Below are 18,292 nucleotides of genomic sequence, written 5' to 3'. Positions count from 1 at the left end.
AGCACAGGGGGGCTATATACAGGGGGAGAGAGCACAGGGGGGCTATATACAGGGGGAGAGAGCACAGGGGGGCTATATACAGGGGGAGAGAGCACAGGGGGGCTATATACAGGGGGAGAGAGCACAGGGGGGCTATATACAGGGGGAGAGAGCACAGGGGGGCTATATACAGGGGGAGAGAGCACAGGGGGGCTATATACAGAGAGAGAGAGCACAGGGGGGCTATATACAGAGAGAGAGAGAACAGGGGGGCTATATACAGGGGGAGAAAGCACAGGGGGCTATATACAGGGGGGAGAGGGGGGAGAAAGCACAGGGGGGGGTATATACTGGGAGAGAGCATAGGGGGGCTATATACTGGGAGAGAGCACAGGGGGGGCTATATACAGGGGGAGAGAGCACAGGGGGGCTATATACTGGGAGAGAGCACAGGGGGGGCTATATACTGGGAGAGAGCACAGGGGGGGGCTATATACTGGGAGAGAGCACAGGGGGGGCTATACTGGGAGAGAGCACAGGGGGGGCTATATACAGGGGGAGAGAGCACAGGGGGGCTATATACAGGGGGAGAGAGCACAGGGGGGATATATACAGGGGGAGAGAGCACAGGGGGGATATATACAGGGGGAGAGCACAGGGGGGCTATATACTACTGGGGGAAGAGAGCGCACAAGGGGGCTATATACTACTAGGGCAGTCAACCCCTGTGTACCTAATTTCAAAGGGTTGGTGAGAGAGAAAATGCCAGTTTTCCCACTAATAAGCATCAATTCTGTATGTAAATAGTTGAACAACGTTTGTGAAAAGTAACAAAACACGTTTCCTACTGATGTTCAGCTCGGCCCTTCACCTGACAATAGACCCCGGTAAGTGGACCTTCACTAAAAGTTGTTGAGTACCCCTGGTATATAGTATATAGACAGCAGTGTGATAATACATGGGGGTATATAGTATATAGACAGCTGTGTGATAATACATGGGGGGTGTATAGTATATAGACAGCTGTGTGATAATACATGGGGGTGTATAGTATATAGACAGCTGTGTGATAATACATGGGGGGTGTATAGTATATAGACGGCAGTGTGATAATACATGGGGGGGTGTATAGTATATAGACAACTGTGTGATAATACATGGGGGTGTATAGTATATAGACAGCTGTGTGATAATACATGGGGGTGTATAGTATATAGACAGCTGTGTGATAATACATGGGGGGTGTATAGTATATAGTATATAGACAGCTGTGTGATAATACATGGGGGGGTATATAGTATATAGACAGCAGTGTGATAATACATGGGGGGTGTATAGTATATAGACAGCTGTGTGATAATACATGGGGGTGTATAGTATATAGTATATAGACAGCTGTGTGATAATACATGGGGGTGTATAGTATATAGTATATAGACAGCAGTGTGATAATACATGGGGGTGTATAGTAAATAGACAGCTGTGTGATAATACATGGGGGTGTATAGTATATAGACAGCTGTGTGATAATACATGGGGGGTGTATAGTATAGTATAGAGCAGCTGTGTGATAATACATGGGGGTGTATAGTATATAGACAGCTGTGTGATAATACATGGGGGTGTATAGTATATAGAATATAGACAGCTGTGTGATAATACATGGGGGGTGTATAGTATATAGACGGCAGTGTGATAATACATGGGGGGTGTATAGTATATAGTATATAGACAGCTGTGTGATAATACATGGGGGGTGTATAGTATATAGTATATAGACAGCTGTGTGATAATACATGGGGGGTGTATAGTATATAGACAGCTGTGTGATAATACATGGGGGGTGTATAGTATATAGACAGCTGTGTGATAATACATGGGGGGTGTATAATATATAGTATATAGACAGCTGTGTGATAATACATGGGGGGTGTATAGTATATAGTATATAGACAGCTGTGTGATAATACATGGGGGTGTATAGAATATAGACAGCTGTGTGATAATACATGGGGGGTGTATAGTATATAGACAGCTGTGTGATAATACATGGGGGTGTATAGTATATAGACAGCTGTGTGATAATACATGGGGGGTATATAGTATATAGACAGCTGTGTGATAATACATGGGGGGTGTATAGTATATAGACAGCTGTGTGATAATACATGGGGTGTATAGTATACAGCACTCGGCGCTCGGCCCTCCCGTTATCCGGTATACACATTACCTGGCCGGAGGCTCCGGTCACGCTCCTCCCGCTCCGCGCTCTCCCGGTTCCGGTCTCGGGGCCTGCTCCTCAGAATCTCCGCTGCGACACTCGGGACGGCGTGTGCGCTACGTACCGTGCGTCGTGCGTGTGTCACGTGAGAGGTCGCGTATGCCTTGTCGGGGCGGGCTTAATTCTTTGTCTGTGATTGGTTGCTGTGTTATTCCCCTGCACTACATTTCCCGCGCTGCACTGCGTGCCTGGTGACGTCATTAGTGATCGCCGGTGACTGCCCGTGTGCGTGAGGATGAGTCCGGCTGAGGTGATTGTAATACTTTACATAAATGTGTATACAGCAGCATGTGACGTCACAGTTTTTATATATATATATATATATATATATATATATATATATATATATATACATATATATATCCCCCTTCCCCTCTGTCAGTAGCCCAGTATCCCCTCTGTCAGTAGCCCAGTATCTCCCCCCCCTTCCCCTCTGTCAGTAGCCCAGTACCCCCCCCTTCCCCTCTGTCAGTAGCCCAGTATCCCCCCTTCCCCTCTGTCAGTAGCCCAGTATCCCCCCTTCCCCTCTGTCAGTAGCCCAGTACCCCCCCCTTCCCCTCTGTCAGTAGCCCAGTATCCCCCCCTTCCCCTCTGTCAGTAGCCCAGTATCCCCCTTCCCCTCTGTCAGTAGCCCAGTATCCCCCCCCATTCCCCTCGTCAGTAGCCCAGTATCCCCCCTTCCCCTCTGTCAGTAGCCCAGTATCCCCCCTTTCCCTCTGTCAGTAGCCCAGTACCCCCCCCTTCCCCTCTGTCAGTAGCCCAGTATCCCCCTTCCCCTCTGTCAGTAGCCCAGTATCCCCCCTTCCCCTCTGTCAGTAGCCCAGTATCCCCCCCTTTCCCTCTGTCAGTAGCCCAGTATTCCCCTCTGTCAGTAGCCCAGTATCCCCCCCTTCCCCTCTGTCAGTAGCCCAGTATCCCCCTTCCCCTCTGTCAGTAGCCCAGTATCCTCCCCTTCCCCTCTGTCAGTAGCCCAGTATCCCCCTTCCCCTCTGTCAGTAGCCCAGTATCCCCCCCTTCCCCTCTGTCAGTAGCCCAGTATCCTCTCCTTCCCCTCTGTCAGTAGCCCAGTATCCCCTCTGTCAGTAGCCCAGTATCCCCCCCTTCCCCTCTGTCAGTAGCCCAGTATCCCCCCCCTTCCCCTCTGTCAGTAGCCCAGTATCCCCCCTTCCCCTCTGTCAGTAGCCCAGTATCCCCCCCCCTTCCCCTCTGTCAGTAGCCCAGTATCCCCCCTTCCCCTCTGTCAGTAGCCCAGTATCCCCCCCTTTCCCTCTGTCAGTAGCCCAGTATCCCCCCCTTCCCCTCTGTCAGTAGCCCAGTATCCTCTCCTTCCCCTCTGTCAGTAGCCCAGTATCCCCTCTGTCAGTAGCCCAGTATCCCCCCCCTTCCCCTCTGTCAGTAGCCCAGTATCCCCCCTTCCCCTCTGTCAGTAGCCCAGTATCCCCCTTCCCCTCTGTCAGTAGCCCAGTATCCCCCTTCCCCTCTGTCAGTAGCCCAGTATCCCCCCTTCCCCTCTGTCAGTAGCCCAGTATCCCCCCCTTCCCCTCTGTCAGTAGCCCAGTATCCCCCCCTTCCCCTCTGTCAGTAGCCCAGTATCCCCCCCCTTCCCCTCTGTCAGTAGCCCAGTACCCCCCCTTCCCCTCTGTCAGTAGCCCAGTACCCCCCCCCCCCTTCCCCTCTGTCAGTAGCCCAGTACCCCCCCTTCCCCTCTGTCAGTAGCCCAGTATCCCCCCCTTCCCCTCTGTCAGTAGCCCAGTACCCCCCCCCCTTCCCCACTGTCAGTAGCCCTAGTATCCCCCCTTCCCCTCTGTCAGTAGCCCAGTATCCCCCCCTTCCCTCTGTCAGTAGCCCAGTATCCTCCCTTCCCCTCTGTCAGTAGCCCAGTATCCCCCCTTCCCCTCTGTCAGTAGCCCAGTATCCCCTCTGTCAGTAGCCCAGTATCCCCCTTCCCCTCTGTCAGTAGCCCAGTATCCCCCCCTTCCCCTCTGTCAGTAGCCCAGTATCCCCCCTTCCCCTCTGTCAGTAGCCCAGTATCCTCCCCTTCCCCTCTGTCAGTAGCCCAGTATCCCCCCCCTTCCCCTCTGTCAGTAGCCCAGTATCCCCCCCTTCCCCTCTGTCAGTAGCCCAGTATCCCCCCTTCCCCTCTGTCAGTAGCCCAGTATCCCCCCTTCCCCTCTGTCAGTAGCCCAGTATCCCCTCTGTCAGTAGCCCAGTATCCCCCTTCCCCTCTGTCAGTAGCCCAGTATCCTCCCCTTCCCCTCTGTCAGTAGCCCAGTACCCCCCCTTCCCCTCTGTCAGTAGCCCAGTATCCCCCCCTTCCCCTCTGTCAGTAGCCCAGTATCCCCCCCTTCCCCTCTGTCAGTAGCCCAGTATCCTCCCCTTCCCCTCTGTCAGTAGCCCAGTATCCTCTCCTTCCCCTCTGTCAGTAGCCCAGTATCCCCTCTGTCAGTAGCCCAGTATCCCCCCCTTCCCCTCTGTCAGTAGCCCAGTATCCCCCCCCCTTCCCCTCTGTCAGTAGCCCAGTATCCCCCCCCTTCCCCTCTGTCAGTAGCCCAGTATCCCCCCCTTCCCCTCTGTCAGTAGCCCAGTATCCCCCCCTTCCCCTCTGTCAGTAGCCCAGTATCCCCCCTTCCCCTCTGTCAGTAGCCCAGTATCCTCCCCTTCCCCTCTGTCAGTAGCCCAGTATCCCCCCTTCCCCTCTGTCAGTAGCCCAGTATCCCCCCCTTCCCCTCTGTCAGTAGCCCAGTATCCCCCCTTCCCCTCTGTCAGTAGCCCAGTATCCCCCCCCCTTCCCCTCTGTCAGTAGCCCAGTATCCCCCCCTTCCCCTCTGTCAGTAGCTCAGTATCCCCCCTTCCCCTCTGTCAGTAGCCCAGTATCCCCCCCCTTCCCCTCTGTCAGTAGCCCAGTATCCCCTCTGTCAGTAGCCCAGTATCCCCCCCCTTCCCCTCTGTCAGTAGCCTAGTATCCCCCCCCTTCCCCTCTGTCAGTAGCCCAGTATCCCCCCCTTCCCCTCTGTCAGTAGCCCAGTATCCCCCCCTTCCCTACTGTCAGTAGCCCAGTATCCCCCCCTTCCCCTCTGTCAGTAGCCCAGTATCCCCCCCTTCCCCTCTGTCAGTAGCCCAGTATCCCCCCCTTCCCCTCTGTCAGTAGCCCAGTATCCCCCTTCCCCTCTGTCAGTAGCCCAGTATCTCCCCCCCTTCCCCTCTGTCAGTAGCCCAGTATCCTCCCCTTCCCCTCTGTCAGTAGCCCAGTATCCCCCCCCTTCCCCTCTGTCAGTAGCCCAGTATCCCCTCTGTCAGTAGCCCAGTATCCCCCCCCTTCCCCTCTGTCAGTAGCCTAGTATCCCCCCCCCTTCCCCTCTGTCAGTAGCCCAGTATCCCCCCCTTCCCCTCTGTCAGTATCCCGGTATCCCCCCCCTTCCCATCTGTCAGTAGCCCAGTATCCCCCCCTTCCCCTCTGTCAGTAGCCCAGTATCCCCCCCTTCCCCTCTGTCAGTAGCCCAGTATCCCCCTTCCCCTCTGTCAGTAGCCCAGTATCTCCCCCCCCTTCCCCTCTGTCAGTAGCCCAGTATCCCCCCCTTCCCCTCTGTCAGTAGCCCGGTATCCCCCCCCTTCCCCTCTGTCAGTAGCCCAGTATCCCCCCTTCCCCTCTGTCAGTAGCCCAGTACCCCCCCCCCCTTCCCCTCTGTCAGTAGCCCAGTACCCCCCCCCCCCTTCCCCTCTGTCAGTAGCCCAGTATCCCCCCCCTTCCCCTCTGTCAGTAGCCCAGTATCCCCCCCTTCCCCTCTGTCAGTAGCCCAGTATCCCCCCCTTCCCCTCTGTCAGTAGCCCAGTACCCCCCCCCCCCCTTCCCCTCTGTCAGTAGCCCAGTACCCCCCCCCCCCCTTCCTTGATGCAGTAGTAAGTGCAGGGAGAAAGCCCTTTATAAGCGTTTCCTGTAATACGTGTATATTGGGGATTTGTATAACTTTTGGGAGGCAACACACAACACAACACAATACAATACAATACAATACAATACAACACAATACAACACTATACAATACAACACAATACAATACAACACAATACAACACTATACAATACAACACTATACAATACAACACTATACAATACAACACTATACAATACAACACTATACAATACAACACAATACAACACTTTTTATAAAAATTTTCACCAGACTTCTCTTTTAATAATTTTTAATACATATAAAGATGCCCCCAGCTCTTACCCTGCTCTCTGTGTGATACGTCTGCTCTCTATAGTCTTCAGCTCCTACTATTACCCTGCTCTCTGTGTGATACATCTGTCTGCTCTCTATAGTCTTCAGCTCCTACTATTACCCTGCTCTCTGTGTGATACGTCTGCTCTCTATAGTCTTCAGCTCCTACTATTACCCTGCTCTCTGTGTGATACATCTGTCTGCTCTCTATAGTCTTCAGCTCCTACTATTACCCTGCTCTCTGAGTGATACGTCTGCTCTCTATAGTCTTCAGCTCCTACTATTACCCTGCTCTCTGTGTGATACATCTGCTCTCTATAGTCTTCAGCTCCTACTATTACCCTGCTCTCTGTGTGATACATCTGCTCTCTATAGTCTTCAGCTCCTACTATTACCCTGCTCTCTGTGTGATACGTCTGTCTGCTCTCTATAGTCTTCAGCTCCTACTATTACCCTGCTCTCTGTGTGATACATCTGTCTGCTCTCTATAGTCTTCAGCTCCTACTATTACCCTGCTCTCTGTGTGATACGTCTGCTCTCTATAGTCTTCAGCTCCTACTATTACCCTGCTCTCTGTGTGATACATCTGCTCTCTATAGTCTTCAGCTCCTACTATTACCCTGCTCTCTGTGTGATACGTCTGCTCTCTATAGTCTTCAGCTCCTACTATTACCCTGCTCTCTGTGTGATACGTCTGCTCTCTATAGTCTTCAGCTCCTACTATTACCCTGCTCTCTGTGTGATACGTCTGCTCTCTATAGTCTTCAGCTCCTACTATTACCCTGCTCTCTGTGTGATACGTCTGCTCTCTATAGTCTTCAGCTCCTACTATTACCCTGCTCTCTGTGTGATACGTCTGCTCTCTATAGTCTTCAGCTCCTACTATTACCCTGCTCTCTGTGTGATACGTCTGTCTGCTCTCTATAGTCTTCAGCCCCTACTATTACCCTGCTCTCTGTGTGATACGTCTGCTCTCTATAGTCTTCAGCTCCTACTATTACCCTGCTCTCTGTGTGATACGTCTGCTCTCTATAGTCTTCAGCTCCTACTATTACCCTGCTCTCTGTGTGATACGTCTGCTCTCTATAGTCTTCAGCTCCTACTATTACCCTGCTCTCTGTGTGATACGTCTGCTCTCTATAGTCTTCAGCTCCTACTATTACCCTGCTCTCTGTGTGATACGTCTGCTCTCTATAGTCTTCAGCTCCTACTATTACCCTGCTCTCTGTGTGATACGTCTGCTCTCTATAGTCTTCAGCCCCTACTATTACCCTGCTCTCTGTGTGATACGTCTGCTCTCTATAGTCTTCAGCTCCTACTATTACCCTGCTCTCTGTGTGATACGTCTGCTCTCTATAGTCTTCAGCTCCTACTATTACCCTGCTCTCTGTGTGATACGTCTGCTCTCTATAGTCTTCAGCTCCTACTATTACCCTGCTCTCTGTGTGATACGTCTGCTCTCTATAGTCTTCAGCTCCTACTATTACCCTGCTCTCTGTGTGATACGTCTGCTCTCTATAGTCTTCAGCTCCTACTATTACCCTGCTCTCTGTGTGATACGTCTGCTCTCTATAGTCTTCAGCTCCTACTATTACCCTGCTCTCTGTGTGATACGTCTGCTCTCTATAGTCTTCAGCTCCTACTATTACCCTGCTCTCTGTGTGATACGTCTGCTCTCTATAGTCTTCAGCTCCTACTATTACCCTGCTCTCTGTGTGATACGTCTGCTCTCTATAGTCTTCAGCTCCTATTACCCTGCTCTCTGTGTGATACGTCTGCTCTCTATAGTCTTCAGCCCCTACTATTACCCTGCTCTCTGTGTGATACGTCTGCTCTCTATAGTCTTCAGCTCCTACTATTACCCTGCTCTCTGTGTGATACGTCTGCTCTCTATAGTCTTCAGCTCCTACTATTACCCTGCTCTCTGTGTGATACGTCTGCTCTCTATAGTCTTCAGCTCCTACTATTACCCTGCTCTCTGTGTGATACGTCTGCTCTCTATAGTCTTCAGCTCCTACTATTACCCTGCTCTCTGTGTGATACGTCTGCTCTCTATAGTCTTCAGCTCCTACTATTACCCTGCTCTCTGTGTGATACGTCTGTCTGCTCTCTATAGTCTTCAGCTCCTACTATTACCCTGCTCTCTGTGTGATACGTCTGTCTGCTCTCTATAGTCTTCAGCTCCTACTATTACCCTGCTCTCTGTGTGATACGTCTGTCTGCTCTCTATAGTCTTCAGCTCCTACTATTACCCTGCTCTCTGTGTGATACGTCTGCTCTCTATAGTCTTCAAAAGAAGAGCCTGTGGAGCCTCATTGAAGAGTCTCGAAACCCAGGACTAGCCAGATATCCCTCCGGGAAGGACCCAGCCAAGGGGCGGTTACTGTAAGGAAACCACCAAATCCACCATATTAAGTGGCCCTATAAGTCAATGTAATGACAAGGGATAAACCAAGGCTAAGTAACCATCCACATACAGCTGTTTCGGGGTGTTGCCCCTCATCAGTGTGGAGCAGGATTCTGGGTCCTTCCCGGAGGGATATCTGGCTAGTCCTGTGTTTCGAGACTCTTCAATAAGGCTCCATGGGCTCTTCTTTTGGATATTCATGTTTCCCAGGGGGCAATGCACCTAGGACGTCACTGCATTGAGCGCTTTCACTAGCAGCCGGCAGTGTTGTTGTTTGGCTGGTCTCCCTGAGATCAGCGATCTGTTTCTCTTATGGCTCTATAGTCTTATAGGCTCTATAGACTCTGTAGCCGCCGCTGTGTTCTGTGCACTGTACTCTATTGCGGAGCTTAACATAAAGTATCTTACCAGGAAATCCTGCTACCAAACCGTTTTTTTGCCACAAGAATCGATAGTAGTATCTATATTTTGGTGCATCGTGCATCCCTAGTCAGTGGCCCAGTTTCTGGGCTGCGGTATGGGATGTGGGGGTGTGGGAGGAGGGTGCGGTATGGGATGTGGGGGTGTGGCAGGAGGGTGCGGTATGGGATGTGGGGGTGTGGGAGGAGGGTGCGGTATGGGATGTGGGGGTGTGGGAGGAGGGTGCGGTATGGGATGTGGGGGTGTGGGAGGAGGGTGCGGTATGGGATGTGGGGGTGTGGGAGGAGGGTGCGGTATGGGATGTGGGGGTGTGGGAGGAGGGTGCGGTATGGGACGTGGGGGTGTGGGAGGAGGGTGCGGTATGGGATGTGGCGGTGTGGGAGGAGGGTGCGGTATGGGATGTGGCGGTGTGGGAGGAGGGTGCGGTATGGGATGTGGTGGTGTGGGAGGAGGGTGCGGTATGGGATGTGGGGGTGTGGGAGGAGGGTGCGGTATGGGATGTGGGGGTGTGGGAGGAGGGTGCGGTATGGGACGTGGGGGTGTGGGAGGAGGGTGCGGTATGGGATGTGGCGGTGTGGGAGGAGGGTGCGGTATGGGATGTGGCGGTGTGGGAGGAGGGTGCGGTATGGGATGTGGTGGTGTGGGAGGAGGGTGCGGTATGGGATGTGGGGGTGTGGGAGGAGGGTGGTGTGTGGGAGGAAGGTGCGGTATGGGATGTGGTTTTATAGGAGGTTACATTGGAGGATCGGTGTAGGAGCAGTGGCGCTATCATAGTGGCAGCGTGGCGTGGACCGGGCAGAGTGTAGTCGTAGTCAGGGTGGATGGATCTGTACCTGTTCCTGACCTCCCGCCTCTTTCCTCAGGGTGACATCTCCCGCTCGCTGGAGCGCCTCCACATGACCATCTTCAGTCAGTGCTTCTCCCCTTGTGGCAAGTTTCTGGCTGTTGGTAACAACCTGGGTCAGATTGGGGTGTTCAGGTGAGGTGGGGGGGTCTTTGTTGGGGTTGAGGGGTCTGTGTGTTTTGGGGGTCTCTGTGTTGGGGGGAGGGGTTTCTGTGTATTTGTGGGGGGTCTCTGTTGGGGTTGAGGGGACTGTGGTTTGGGGGGGGTCTCTGTTGGGGGGAAGGGTTTCTGTGTATTTGTGGGGGGTCTCTGTTGGGGTTGAGGGGACTGTGGTTTGGGGGGTCTCTGTGTTGGGGGGAGGGGTTTCTGTGTATTTGTGGGGGGTCTCTTGGGGTTTGGGGGGGTCTCTGTGTTGGGGGTGAGGGGTTTCTCTGTGTTGGTGGGTCTCTCTGATTATTTATGTTGCCTCTTACAGCCTCTCATCTGCACTCAGCTCTGAAGCCAAAGATCAGAGCAAAGAGCCCACCGCCATAATACAAGGTGAGTGTCCTGTGTGTGTATGTGGGAGGGGGTGTATGGCTGTATGTGGGGGGGGGGGGGGGTATGGTGGGAGAGGGTGTATGGCTGTATGTGGGGGGGGGTATGGTGGGAGAGGGTGTATGGCTGTATGTGTGTGTGTGTGTTAGGGGGTGTATGGCTGTGTGTGGTACAGCTGTATGAGGGACAGCTGTATGTGTGTGTTGGGGGGGGGGTATGGCTGTATGTGTGTGTGGAGGGGGGTATGGGTGTATGTGTGTGGGGGGGTATGGTTGTGTGTGTGGGGGGTATGGCTGTGTTTGTGTGGGGGGTATGGCTGTATATGTGTGTGTGGGGGGGTATGGCTGTATATGTGTGTGTGGGGGGGGTATGGGTGTATGTGTGTGGGGGGGTATGGTTGTGTGTGTGGGGGGTATGGCTGTGTTTGTGTGGGGGGTATGGCTGTATATGTGTGTGTGGGGGGGTATGGCTGTATATGTGTGTGTGGGGGGGGGTATGGCTGTGTGTGTGTGGGGGTATGGCTGTGTGTGTGGGGGGGTATGGCTGTGTGTGTGGGGGGGTATGACTGTGTGTGTGTGGGGGGGGGTATGGCTGTGTGTGTGGGTGTATGGCTGTGGGGGGGCGTGTATGGCTGTATGTGTGTATTTGGGGGGGTGTATGGCTGTATATGTGTGTGTGGGGGGGTATTATTGTGGGGTGCGGTGTGTTTATATGGCGCATGTCTCATTATGTGTTGTCTCTGTGCAGCCCATGCTGCTCCTGTCTACAGCCTGACCTCTAGTGACCGCCACCTGATCAGTGCGGGGGGGAACGAGGTGAAGGGCTGGCTATGGGGCGATGTCTGTAAGAAGGTGAGAACACACCCCACACACACACACACACACACACACACACACACACACACACACACACACACACAACCCCCGGTCCCCTGTAAGGGGATGAGAGACCCCCCCCATTATCCATTGTATAGTGATGGTGCGACTCCTCACTCTGTTCCGTATTCCCCAGCAGGGCTGTGCAGTGGCGTGGTGTCGTATGGCCCCCTCCTCCAGGTAAGACCCCTCCCCCCATTATCCTGCAATCACTACCTGCAGCTCCTGACATTAACCTCATCATGTTCTGTCTATAGGAACAGCCTGGATACCCCTGAGATCAACAGCCTCGTCCTCAACCAGAAGGTGGGACCCCCACCCCAGTGTCTGTAGAGCCCCCCCCCTCATTACAGGACCCCCACCTCAGTGTCTGAAGAGCTCCCCCACATTACAGGACCCCCACCCCAGTGTCTGAAGAGCCCCCCCATATTACAGGACCCTCCAGCCCCGCCCACATTACAGGACCCCCCAGTGTCTGGAGAGCCCCCCTTATTATTTCTTTTTCCCCTCACCCATAGGATAATTCTCTCCTGCTCGGTGGAGGAAGCTGTCACATACACGCCATGGACCTGGAATCGGGAGTGTTCACGGTAAACGATCTGCTCCTCCACCACCCCAGCTACCGAGCACTATAAGGGGTCCTTGGGGGAGGGGCCTGCCGGTTACATCCTGTGGGTCCTCGGGGGGAGGGGCCTGCCGGTTACACCCTGTGGGTCCTCGGGGGAAGGGGCCTGCCGGTTACACCCTGTGGGTCCTCGGGGGAAGGGGCCTGCCGGTTACATCCTGTGGGTCCTCGGGGGGAGGGGCCTGCCGGTTACATCCTGTGGGTCCTCGGGGGGAGGGGCCTGCCGGTTACATCCTGTGGGTCCTCCGGGGGAGGGGCCTGCCGGTTACGCCCTGCGGGTCCTCAGGGGGAGGGGCCTGCCGGTTACATCCTGTGGGTCCTCGGGGTGAGGGGCCTGCCGGTTACACCCTGTGGGTCCCCGGGGGAGGGGCCTGCTGGTTACGCCCTGTGTGTCCTCGGGGGGAGGGGCCTGCCGGTTACATCCTGTGGGTCCTCGGGGGGAGGGGCCTGCCGGTTACACCCTGTGGGTCCCCGGGGGAGGGGCCTGCTGGTTACGCCCTGTGTGTCCTCGGGGGGAGGGGCCTGCCGGTTACATCCTGTGGGTCCTCGGGGGGAGGGGCCTGCCGGTTACATCCTGTGGGTCCTCGGGGGGAGGGGCCTGCCGGTTACATCCTGTGTGTCTCCACTACAGATGAGTCTCCAGGGACATGAAGATTACATCCACTGTCTGTCACTCCGGGAGCAGCAGAGGGAGGTGGTGTCGGGCAGTGAGGACGGATCAGTCAGGCTCTGGGGTGAGTGTGGGGGTCCTGGCCTGTCTGGGGGTCCTCATCTACTTCTCTCTCATCTTCTTTCCCTCTTCCTCAGATCTCAGGATGGGGGCTCAGACACATAAGATCGAGGTGTATAAATATGAGGTAAGTGTCCCCCCTCCCTCCATCACCGGGGTATATAACAAAAGATCCCATCTCAGGTGGGGAAGGGACTATATCGGTGTGTATACAGATGGGGTAGGGACTATATCAGTGTATATACAGATGGGGTAGGGACTATATCAGTGTGTATACAGATGGGGTAGGGACTATATCAGTGTATATACAGATGGGGTAGGGACTATATCAGTGTATATACAGATGGGGTAGGGACTATATCAGTGTATATACAGATGGGGTAGGGATTATATCAGTGTATATACAGATGGGGTAGGGACTATATCAGTGTATATACAGATGGGGTAGGGACTATATCAGTGTATATACAGATGGGGTAGGGATTATATCAGTGTATATACAGATGGGGTAGGGATTATATCAGTGTGTATACAGATGGGGTAGGGATTATATCAGTGTATATACAGATGGGGTAGGGACTATATCAGTGTATATACAGATGGGGTAGGGACTATATCAGTGTATATACAGATGGGGTAGGGATTATATCAGTGTATATACAGATGAGGTAGGGACTGTCTCTCACATCAGTTATTGGGGTAGGGACTATATCAGTGTATATACAGATGGGGTAGGGATTATATCAGTGTATATACAGATGGGGTAGGGACTATATCAGTGTATATACAGATGGGGTAGGGATTATATCAGTGTATATACAGATGGGGTAGGGACTATATCAGTGTATATACAGATGGGATAGGGACTATATCAGTGTATATACAGATGGGGTAGGGACTGTCTCTCACATCAGTTATTGGGGTAGGGACTATATCAGTGTATATACAGATGGGGTAGGGACTGTCTCTCACATCAGTTATTGGGGTAGGGACTATATCAGTGTATATACAGATGGGGTAGGGACTGTCTCTCCCATCTGTTATTGGGGTCTTTCTCCGTTTCCCCCAGGAATGTGCACGGCCGCAGTACGGGAAGTGGATCAGCTGTGTGGCTACAGACTCCGACTGGATGGTGAGGGCTGATGGTGCTGCTGGGGGTGGGCGGGGCTGTCTGCCAGGGCCTGGCTGGGGGCGGGGCTGTCTGCCAGGGCCTGGCTGGGGGCGGGGCTGTCTGCCAGGGCCTGGCTGGGGGCGGGGCTGTCTGCCAGGGCCTGGCTGGGGGCGGGGCTGTCTGCCAGGGCCTGGCTGGGGGCGGGGCTGTCTGGCTGGGGGCGGGGCTGTCTGCCAGGGCCTGGCTGGGGGCGGGGCTGTCTGGCTGGGGGTTCCCTGGGGGGGGGGGGGGGGGGGGGGGGTTTATGGGAATGGGATTGCAGAGGGGATCCAGGGGCGGGCGGAGGGGTTCCTGGGGGGGATAGCATTGCGGAGAGGATCCGAGGGGGGCTATTCGGTGGCAGCTGGTGTGTGGTACCTTTTAGTCTGTGATGTCTCCGGCAGGTGTGTGGCGGGGGTCCTACGTTAGCCCTCTGGCATCTCCGCTCTGTCACGCCGGCCACCATCTTCCCGATCCAGGAAACCCAGCAACAGGTCATGTTCTATCAGGATATGGTAAGTGATACCATGCCTCACCCCATACCACCCCTGCCTCACCCCATACCACCCCTGCCTCACCGCATACCACCCCTGCCTCACCGCATACCACCCCTGCCTCACCCCATACCACCCCTGCCTCACCCCATACCACCCCTGCCTCACCCCATACCACCCCTGCCTCACCCCATACCACCCCTGCCTCACCCCATACCACCCCTGCCTCACCCCATACCACCCCTGCCTCACCCCATACCACCCCTGCCTCACCCCATACCACCCCTGCGCACCTCACCCTGCTCTGATGTCTCTCCCGGCGCTCTCTCATCCTCAGATCCTGTCTGCGGGGCAAGCGCCACATATTAATCACTGTCAGATAAACGGAGACCTCCGCGCCCAGATCCCGAGTACCCCCTGCGCCATCTACTCTCTGAGCATCAACGAGACCTCCCAGGAAAACAAGGTAGAGGGTCCCAGAGAGGGATGGGGGCGAGAGAGAGAGGGTCCCAGAGAGGGATGGGGGCGAGAGAGAGAGGGTCCCAGAGAGGGATGGGGTGAGAGAGAGAGAGGGTCCCAGAAAGGGATGGGGGCGAGAGAGAGAGGGTCCCAGAGAGGGATGGGGGCGAGAGAGAGAGAGAGGGATGGGGGCAAGAGAGAGAGAGGGTCCCAGAGAGGGATGGGGGCGAGAGAGAGAGAGGGTCCCAGAAAGGGATGGGGGCGAGAGAGAGAGGGTCCCAGAGAGGGATGGGGGCGAGAGAGAGAGAGAGGGATGGGGGCAAGAGAGAGAGAGGGTCCCAGAGAGGGATGGGGGCAAGAGAGAGAGAGGGTCCCAGAGAGGGATGGGGGCGAGAGAGAGAGGGTCACAGAGAGGGATGGGGGCGAGAGAGAGGGTCCCAGAAAGGGATGGGGGCGAGAGAGAGGGTCCCAGAAAGGGATGGGGGCAAGAGAGAGAGAGAGGGTCCCAGAGAGGGATGGGGCAAGAGAGAGAGAGGGTCCCAGAAGAGGGATGGGGCAAGAGAGAGAGAGGGTCCCAGAGAGGGATGGGGGCGAGAGAGAGAGGGTCCCAGAGAGGGATGGGGGCGAGAGAGAGAGGGTCCCAGAGAGGGATGGGGGCGAGAGAGAGAGGGTCCCAGAGAGGGATGGGGCGAGAGAGAGAGGGTCCCAGAGAGGGATGGGGGCGAGAGAGAGAGGGTCCCAGAGAGGGATGGGGGCGAGAGAGAGCGGGTCCCAGAGAGGGATGGGGGCGAGAGAGAGCGGGTCCCAGAGAGGGATGGGGCGAGAGAGAGGGTCCCAGAGAGGGATGGGGCGAGAGAGAGAGAGAGGGTCCCAGAGAGGGATGGGGGCGAGAGAGAGAGAGGGTCCCAGAGAGGGATGGGGGCGAGAGAGAGAGAGGGATGGGGCGAGAGAGAGAGGGTCCCAGAGAGGGATGGGGCGAGAGAGAGAGAGGGATGGGGCGAGAGAGAGAGGGTCCCAGAGAGGGATGGGGGCGAGAGAGAGCGGGTCCCAGAGAGGGATGGGGGCGAGAGAGAGCGGGTCCCAGAGAGGGATGGGGGCGAGAGAGAGCGGGTCCCAGAGAGGGATGGGGGCGAGAGAGAACGGGTCCCAGAGAGGGATGGGGGCGAGAGAGAGCGGGTCCCAGAGAGGGATGGGGGCGAGAGAGAGCGGGTCCCAGAGAGGGATTGGGGGCGAGAGAGAGAGGGTCCCAGAGAGGGATGGGGGCGAGAGAGAGAGAGGGTCCCAGAGAGGGATGGGGGCGAGAGAGAGAGAGGGTCCCAGAGAGGGATGGGGCGAGAGAGAGGGTCCCAGAGAGGGATGGGGGCGAGAGAGAGGGTCCCAGAGAGGGATGGGGGCGAGAGAGAGAGAGAGGGTCCCAGAGAGGGATGGGGGCGAGAGAGAGAGAGGGTCCCAGAGAGGGATGGGGCGAGAGAGAGGGTCCCAGAGAGGGATGGGGGCGAGAGAGAGAGAGGGTTCCAGAGAGGGATGGGGGCGAGAGAGAGAGAGGGTTCCAGAGAGGGATGGGGGCAAGAGAGAGAGGGTCCCAGAGAGGGATGGGGGCAAGAGAGAGAGAGGGTCCCAGAGAGGGATGGGGGCAAGAGAGAGAGAGGGTCCCAGAGAGGGATGGGGGCAAGAGAGAGAGAGGGTCCCAGAGAGGGATGGGGGCGAGAGAGAGAGGGTCACAGAGAGGGATGGGGGCGAGAGAGAGAGAGGGATGGGGCGAGAGAGAGAGAGGGTCCCAGAGAGGGATGGGGGCAAGAGAGAGAGAGGGTCCCAGAGAGGGATGGGGGCAAGAGAGAGAGAGGGTCCCAGAGAGGGATGGGGGCGAGAGAGAGAGGGTCACAGAGAGGGATGGGGGCGAGAGAGAGAGGGTCCCAGAGAGGGATGGGGGCGAGAGAGAGAGGGTCCCAGAGAGGGATGGGGGCGAGAGAGAGAGAGAGGGTCCCAGAGAGGGATGGGGGCGAGAGAGAGAGAGAGGGTCCCAGAGAGGGATGGGGGTGAGACTGCTCGGCGTCCTCTCATCTGCTGTTTATCCCTCAGGTCCTCACCGCGGCCGGCAGCAGCTCCAGGGTTGATGTCTTCACCAACTTCAGATACCGAGCGTTCTCTCTCACCTTCACCTGAGGAGCTGTCTCTCTCACCCAGTCTCTCTCTCTCCCTCTTTGTCTCTCTCTCTCTCTTTACCTCCTCTCTCGTTGTCTCTTTTTCTTTTTTTTTTTTCTTTTTTCTTTTTTACATTTTTATAATAAAATCCTTGAAGTTGATAATCTGTGGTTGATATTTTCTGTGGAGCACACGGCCCCTTGTGGCTATCTTAGGGTACTGCACATCCTCTGCAGCTTTGTGCTCTGGTCACTAGATCCTGGTGAGTATAGTGTCCCTGCTCTGTATAGAGAGAGACAGTGCACAGTACTGAGGTAGCTGCTCGCCCACCATTGCTTATCTGTATACAGGCCTGACGCCTATCCACATGTCACCTGAGGACACAGCAGGGGCATCCTGGTATCTCTGCCCACGACGACAGGTCACATGACCCGCCTTCTAGGAGAGCCCAGACTCCAGCGTATGATGGTGCCCCCATGTTACCTCTACTGATACAGGCCGCCCACTAGGAGAGCCTCGACTCCAGCATCTCTATGGTGGCCGCCATGTTACCTCTAGTGATACAGGTCGCCTACCAGGAGAGCCCCAACTCCAGCATCTGATGGTGGCCGCCATGTTACCTCTACTGGTACAGGCCGCCCACTAGGAGAACCTCGACTACAGCATCTCTATGGTGGCCGCCATGTTACCTCTAGTGATACAGGTCGCCTACCAGGAGAGCCCCAACTCCAGCATCTGATGGTGCCGCCATGTTACCCCTACTGATACAGGTCGCCCACTGGGAGAGCCCCGACTACAGCATCTCTATGGTGGCCGCCATGTTACCTCTACTGATACAGGCCGCCCACTAGGAGAGCCCCAACTCCAGCATCTGATGGTGCCGCCATGTTACCTCTACTGATACAGGCCGCCCACTAGGAGAGCCTCGACTCCAGCATCTGATGGTGCCGCCATGTTACCTCTACTAATACAGGCCGCCCACTGGGAGAGCCCCGACTACAGCATCTCTATGGTGGCTGCAATGTTACGTCTACTGATACAGGCCGCCTACCCGGAGAGCACCGACTACAGTATCTGATGGTGGCCGCCATGTTACCTCTACTGATACAGGTCGCCTACCAGGAGAG

The 18,292-nt window shown here is 55.5% G+C and overlaps 2 protein-coding genes across 4 annotated transcripts in view; one reads left to right on the top strand and one right to left on the bottom strand.

The window, feature by feature from the left end:
- The window catches only part of SRRM2 (serine/arginine repetitive matrix 2), a 32,001-nt gene extending 29,669 nt beyond the window's left edge, over positions 1 to 2,332 (bottom strand). For both annotated transcript variants that reach the window (XM_069984739.1, XM_069984740.1), the window contains exon 1: positions 2,210 to 2,332. The gene's annotated coding sequence lies outside the window, so the exon portion shown is untranslated. The remainder of the gene's footprint in view (positions 1 to 2,209) is intronic.
- A 101-nt stretch (positions 2,333 to 2,433) lies between these two features.
- THOC6 (THO complex subunit 6) lies at positions 2,434 to 17,310 on the top strand. 2 transcript variants are annotated; one of them, XM_069982405.1, is made up of 13 exons: positions 2,434 to 2,510; positions 10,173 to 10,288; positions 10,629 to 10,693; positions 11,438 to 11,541; positions 11,702 to 11,745; positions 11,823 to 11,871; positions 12,084 to 12,155; positions 12,822 to 12,924; positions 12,998 to 13,047; positions 13,990 to 14,052; positions 14,475 to 14,585; positions 14,902 to 15,030; positions 17,103 to 17,310. In XM_069982405.1, exons 1-13 carry the CDS (start codon positions 2,496 to 2,498, stop codon positions 17,184 to 17,186), a joined length of 1,005 nt encoding a protein of 334 aa, XP_069838506.1. In that variant the 5' UTR covers positions 2,434 to 2,495; the 3' UTR covers positions 17,187 to 17,310. The 2 variants fall into 2 exon arrangements, with proteins under 2 accessions (XP_069838506.1, XP_069838507.1); XM_069982406.1 differs by having other exon boundaries at positions 11,705 to 11,745; positions 17,103 to 17,308.
- Positions 17,311 to 18,292: the final 982 nt, after the last annotated feature.

Source organism: Dendropsophus ebraccatus, chromosome 9 (genome assembly GCF_027789765.1).
Source record: "Dendropsophus ebraccatus isolate aDenEbr1 chromosome 9, aDenEbr1.pat, whole genome shotgun sequence".
NCBI lineage: Eukaryota > Metazoa > Chordata > Amphibia > Anura > Hylidae > Dendropsophus > Dendropsophus ebraccatus.
Note: the sequence above shows the minus strand (reverse complement) of the source record. Positions and strands in the feature narration are given on the sequence as shown.

What these genes read in the sequence shown, in the direction of transcription:
- THOC6 (XM_069982405.1), top strand. An exon ending in CGTATGGCCCCCTCCTCCAG is followed by an intron (nt 11,746 to 11,822) that starts GTAAGACCCCTC and finishes TTCTGTCTATAG; the next exon opens with GAACAGCCTGGATACCCCTG. An exon ending in GCCTCGTCCTCAACCAGAAG is followed by an intron (nt 11,872 to 12,083) that starts GTGGGACCCCCA and finishes CCTCACCCATAG; the next exon opens with GATAATTCTCTCCTGCTCGG.